Source organism: Rhagoletis zephyria, unplaced genomic scaffold, assembly GCF_001687245.7.
Source record: "Rhagoletis zephyria isolate East Lansing unplaced genomic scaffold, Rhagoletis_zephyria_1.1 Rzeph_scaffold_19401, whole genome shotgun sequence".
Taxonomy (NCBI): Eukaryota; Metazoa; Arthropoda; class Insecta; order Diptera; family Tephritidae; genus Rhagoletis; species Rhagoletis zephyria.
In genome coordinates, this window is record NW_016176461.1 from 2,971 (window position 1) to 9,193 (window position 6,223).

Here is a 6,223-nt window from a genome sequence, read left to right on the forward strand (position 1 = left end):
TAACGAAGATATTGGTCAAAATAAAAAGTTCGCGTTCACGCTCGCATTGAACTGTATGCAGAGATTTACATGGCTTCAACAAATATTTAAATAGAAAACAGCTCAATTTTTTTGGTTTTATATTGCAATATCAATAATGCTGCCGCCACGACGTTTTCGCGCATTTGAAAATATGGAACTGTCAAACTACTATATTGCTGGCAATACTTATCAGCTTAAAAGCTCCGATAATTACACTGGATCACAAATTTTAATTTGGTTTTTGTTCTCCAAACGCAACTATCCAATTTCTATGTAGAATCGCGCGGTGATTCTGAAAATCGAGTTAATTTTTTTTTCTATGGATACGTTTTCGAGGCATTTGCAATTTAGCGTTATTCAGCTTAAAGCAAAAATGAAATTCTCCATAAACCGTATATACATCACTTTCCGATAGGGCTTATAGTTTCTGACAAATTAATTAATCATTCCAGCTTTTTTTATTCTAATGCAAAAATGAAAAAAAAAATCAAACTTTAACAGAAGAAACATTTAAAAAATAACAAGTTCTGTGCTAAATTTTTGCATTTGTACTAAAGCCTGTTGTGTTACAAAAAAAAAACTCAAGTTACTGATGAAGAAAATCGATCGATAAATACGAAATAATGAGTGGTCAAATAAAAATGCGCAAGACTTTTTGTATGAAAATTGAGCACGAAAGAATGTTACACATACGCCGCGTATACCTGAGTAATACGAAAATGTATCCATAGAAATAAATAACTCGATTTTCGGAATCACCGAGCAATTCTACAAAGGAATTGTATAGTGGCGTCTGGAGAACATTTTTGCTGTAAACCAGTGTTATTGCTTGCCAAGAGCAATAGGCGGTCTCCATCAGCAAAATATTGTCTGATAACATTTTCAAGATAAAAACTTTTGCCTGCGGAGACATAGTTATTCGAATTTATACATATGTTATATTAATAATTTTCATGAAAAGGTACAACAATTGCAAAATCAAACATCTTATCATCATATTAAAACTAATATTATTTTTCCACATTTCCATTTGTATGGTTGATGATGATAAGCTCGTCCTGCAATCCCACAGCCCATAATGCAATTTTCTTGAAAACGACCGCATCCAACCGTTCAATGATTTGTACATTCTTTGGATACTTATCCACTTCTTGTAAATGATCTAAAATCATTTGGCCACGGGTATGTCCCGTCAAATCTACAGTTGCATGCCATTTGCTTGTCTTTTTGACAATTGCGGTTTCAAAGAGGAATGCGGCTACAACTAGAGCATCACATGGTATCCAACTCTTGAATCTTGATGGCAGCCATTGCGCCCGCTCCACTTTATTCAATAACTCGATGGCGGCAGACGTTTTCTCAGCGGTTCTACCAAGTTCGTCGAGACGCCAGTTCTGCAAAGTAATACATGTAGATCTGCAAGACAGTATTTTAATTTAAAACAGCCAAGCTATTTTACACATACAATGCATATAAAGAAACGATCCTCCAAGCACGGCTCCCAGGGCAATATTGTGATGGGACATACAGATCTGGCAAGCACTGAATGAGCTGCTTCGGGATCTGAATAGAAATTGAATTCAGCGCAACGTGTGCAATTTCCAACGCCTGATGACAAGATTTTTTATGCAATTATTTAGGGTCATTTTACTAAAAAATAAAATTTTCACCAGTATATTTTAAATATGGAATTTTAATGCTCTTAACCAAACCTTATTCATTCTGATTTATTTCATAATTTAGTTTGGAACCTGTGAAACTGAACACTCTAAGCAAAGAGTTTTCAAAACAAACAAAGGTTTGCGAAAGAGTATAAGTATGGCAGACTCGATGCATCTTTACACGATGAGTCCAAAAGTGATCCTGTATGCATTTTGCGGGAAATTTGAGCTTAGCAATACTTCAGTACTCAAAAGCAGCCAGAGTGGCAGAGAGGCATGGCTGCAAGGGGCGTATGCCGATAGACTTGAGAATGCGGAAGTAATAACGAGATAATGAATTACAAATAATTTAGTCGTAGACGTAATGTTTGGTAATGTTTTGAGCCTTAATGATCTGTGGCTAGCCAACAGTGACTAGTCAGCCTTACCTAATAGCCCAGTTATGCATACTTAGCTTTGCATGAGAGTTGTCACATAAGAATGTGTTAAACGGGCTTTGCGTGTAAGCGGTTGCCCAACGCATAGCACTTAACATGTAGAATTATTGGGCTTTGATTTTTACGTAAAAATGGTATAGCAGTGCAAGTACGCATAACTGGGCTATAACAGACAATTTAATGCGCAGATAAATTTTAAGTTGGAGTCGAGAAAATTTTCATTTGTAAGGTTTAAAATTTGAAAACATAATTGACTTTTCATAAAAAATTTTAGATTTCATGATATGTAAATATATATAGTACATAAGTATGTTTAAGTAAGTTATTTACCTTGATGATTACCGCCCATTATATAAATATCCTTTACTGCATTCGCAAATTGCGCACCAAACATGGAGTAGCAAAGCGCGATGTTAGTTAACGGGCCAACACTTATGATTGTTACCTTTTTCGAATGCTGCAAGTGGCGAAAGGGAATTGGGTGTATGTATGTGTAAAACGTATGAACATCGAAAATTTTTAATAGCTCACTCACGTATGTGCTTACCTGCGTACAAAATTTATTTATGGCCACCACAGCGTGTTCTTTTTGCACCACCTGTTCAATTTCATAATCTTCTTCTAGGGGCAATATGTCGCCGAATCCATCGCGTCCATGAAAATATTTGTCATCATCGAGCGGTTCGTTGAGTGGTATGAGTGACTCGGCAGCACCAAGATAAATGGGAATCTGAGCGGGGGGAGGGGGTGGGAGAAATGAAATTTTGTAACAGCATTTTAACATGTTTGACATTTAACATTTATTTATCATTGTTATCAAATTAAAATATATGTATGTATATACCTCGGTACGGTTGGACGCTTTCAAAATCCGATACATATTCTGAGCTGCATTGTGTAGATCGGTATTTCCACAGCCACAAATTGTCACTCCCAGTAGTGTCAGGCGCTGTTCGGTGGCTGCCTTGAGCAACACCAGTAAGGCCCACGCATCGTCGCTGCCGCCATCACAATCCAAGAGAACAAAACGATTTTGTGTCATTTAACGCAGCAGTTCCCTGTTCGCGCTTAGTATTTTTTTAAATCATCACTTTTCCGTCGACTACAGAAACCGCTTAATGTTCGGAAGAAAGGTATATGTACGAGGGAAATATTAAATTTACGAGTAAACATTTTACTGCGAAAGCATAGGCCTATATGTATGTATATACATATATATTTAGGCACAGAGGTACGCACATACATATCGTCGATGTATTTGCAAAACCGCCCATCGACCAGTTGCAAAATCGCCTGCCTAAATCGCCGTTGTAGCAAAAATTAGATTTGGTAACTCTGAACTCCAGGCATCGAGATTTATTAAAACAACAGATTTGTAAAATAATAGCTAGAGAAAGTACCGCCTGTCATGGCAATGCCTTCAAAGAATAAACCGTTTCTTCGCTCTCCTGTAAGATTTGAGTAACGAAGATGGGCGGTTTTGCAAATACCTCGACGATATGTATGTATAGGTAAAGTAACACAAAATAACTTTTTTTTTTAATTAATTTTTGCCAACGCTTTTTTCTTGCTAAATAAAAATATTCCTGCGTACTTGCTCTCTGCTGTCCGATTATTGCGAGCTGCTCCCAAGAAACTATTCCGGCATACTGAATTGCAGAGCAGAGCAAGTAAGTGCGCCGCGTGTGCGAAGGCGGTTTGCGTTTTACATATCTTACACACACACACAAAAACATGTGTACATATACATATGTATGTATATTCACTTAATCAACCGGCAACGATCACCATTACTGTAGCGTTATTATTTACATTTGCCTTGATATCCCGCACACCAAGTACCTGACGGCATTTGCTAACAAAGAGGTATGTATGTATATCTACATTTGCATATGTATGTATGTATATATAAATATATAAATGCACATATATATGTACATATACAGCACACACTCGAAAACGTGAACAAGCTTTTTTTGTGCATTGACTATTCTAAAACGCGAGTAAGGCGAGAAAGCTCTATAACATGAACAATAAACATTTCAATGTTTGAATGTAGTTCCCATTGAGCTCAAAAATTCTGAACTTAGGGAATCCCCTAATAGTAAGTTACGCGTTTTATTTGTGGTTGCATGTAACGCATAAAACATTTCAGTCAAAATTTTGACTTTGAATGGAATGTTCCGCCTTAGATTTGCTGCTTAAAAATTAGTTATAAGAAGCCTGTGTGCTTGACAATAAAAGAAAAAGCTGAAATTCTCGTTTTTTTTTACAAAAAGGGCCGAGTGTGACGTTCTTAGCGAAGAAATATAATGTTGCTAAGTGAACGTGAAGTGGCATTAATGGAAAAAGAAAAACACTGCGTACTTCAGAATTGCCCAAAATGGAGAAAGCTCTTTATCGTTGGTTTATTCGTATGCGAAATAAGAACTGGCCAATGAGTGCTTTAATGCTGAAAGAAAAAGCCAAAAAACTCCATTCAAAATTTAAGGAAGGCGAATGTGATTTCTACGCTAGTGATGGATAGCTTCAAGGACTCAACAAAAGATACGGCATTCGACTTCTTCAAATATCAGGCGAAAAATTGTCTTCGCAGCCTCAGCTAGGGGATCCGTTTAAAGAAAAACTTAAAGCTGAAATGGCCGAAATGGAGTTGTGCAATGATCAGCTATATAATGCTGATGAGTCCGGCTTATTCTGAAAACTTCTTCCAGAAAAACCGTACGTGTCCAGTTTGCAAAAGAGAGCCAAGCGTAAAGTCGAGAAGCAGCGAATCATGTTCTTGTGTTGCTCAAACGCCACTGGATCTCATAAACTTAAAATTTTTGTAATCGGAAAAGCGAAGAAGCCACGCTGCTTTAAAAACTTTCAGTGTCCCACCGACTACAAAAGCTCAAAATCAGCTTGGACGACGTCGTTCAAATCAGCCTGGATAACAACGCTCCTTTCCAATCCCAATGAAGCTGAACTGACAACAGAAGATTGGCGGATTTTCGCAAATGTTCATGCCACCAAACGTTACTCCCCTCATTCAACCGTTGGATCAGAATGCAATAAAAATGACGAAGCTGCACTACAGAAAAAGCCTTTTAGCTTCAATGGCAGCGACGCAATCTGATTTGGCTCGAGTCGATGAAGAAAATAACATTAAAAAAAGCTATAAATCTTTTGGATGCCGCTTGGGGTCGTGTCGGCGCGAAGAAACCCTAGCTAGGTGCTGGAACAATATTTTAAATTTTACCAGAAACGATGATGATACTGAAGATAGTATGCTGTTGGCGGTTTTAAAAGCAAAATGGTGTGCTGAACCTCGCTCTTTGATATTCAACACCGTCGATATTCTTCACAATTTAAATGCTGAGGTTCGTTCGTGCGCACAGATATGGACAAAGATATGTGAGTTGTTGAAAATTTTGTTCTTATTAAAAATTTCAGCGTGAGTGTACTTTATCAACCGTTCATGAATGGAACGAAGATATTGAGGTAGATAATGCGGATGACGATATTGAACAAGAGGACGAATCCGATGATGACTGCGTCTTAGAGGCACCGGAGCAAATTAAACCAAGTGAAGCAGTAAAAATTTTCAACAAAGCTGTACAGTAGGCTAGCCACGAAGGCGTCGATCAAAACGATATGAATCTACTGAGACGTTTAAGTGAGAAAGCTGTGCTTCAGAAGACACAAAACAAGATGACTGATTTTTTTAAATAAAAAGTTTTTTCAAGCTTACGTTTCATATCATATCTCTTAAACTCAAATTAATATGTAAACAAAACAATAATAAAATGTCAATTTAAATGAGTAAATATATGCGCATTCGAAAACGTGAACACTTTTGTTAATGTGAACTCCCTTGGTTTTAATTAGTTCACGTTATCGGACGTGCACTGTACTCCAGTCTTGCCAGGTAAAATTTTTTTTCCTACCAAAACCAACCAAAACCTACCAACATTTTTTTTTGCCTTTAATTATTTTTCAATGTCAAGTTTATTAAAAATGTAAATAAGATACCATTTAGTAAAACTAAAACACAGCTAGCACAATAAAAACAAATTATAACAAAGAAAAATGAAGGACAGATATTGGAATACCTCAACAAAC

General features: G+C 36.9%; 2 protein-coding genes across 3 annotated transcripts; one reads left to right on the forward strand and one right to left on the reverse strand.

The window, feature by feature from the left end:
* Positions 1-630: 630 nt before the first annotated feature.
* Positions 631-3,779, reverse strand: LOC108380481 (pyrimidine-specific ribonucleoside hydrolase RihA-like). Of its 2 annotated transcripts, none has more exons than XM_017636852.1 (6): positions 3,714-3,755; positions 2,964-3,221; positions 2,667-2,849; positions 2,450-2,576; positions 1,487-1,629; positions 631-1,415 (listed from the first exon to the last, which is right to left on the reverse strand). In XM_017636852.1, exons 2-6 carry the CDS (start codon positions 3,159-3,161, stop codon positions 1,032-1,034), a joined length of 1,035 nt encoding a protein of 344 aa, XP_017492341.1. In that variant the 5' UTR covers positions 3,162-3,221; positions 3,714-3,755; the 3' UTR covers positions 631-1,031. The 2 variants fall into 2 exon arrangements, with proteins under 2 accessions (XP_017492341.1, XP_017492340.1); XM_017636851.1 differs by having other exon boundaries at positions 632-1,415; positions 2,964-3,233; positions 3,714-3,779.
* Positions 3,780-4,895: 1,116 nt separating this feature from the next.
* LOC108380480 (jerky protein homolog-like) lies at positions 4,896-5,237 on the forward strand. The gene has a single exon (XM_017636850.1). It carries the CDS (start codon positions 4,896-4,898, stop codon positions 5,235-5,237), a length of 342 nt encoding a protein of 113 aa, XP_017492339.1.
* Positions 5,238-6,223: the final 986 nt, after the last annotated feature.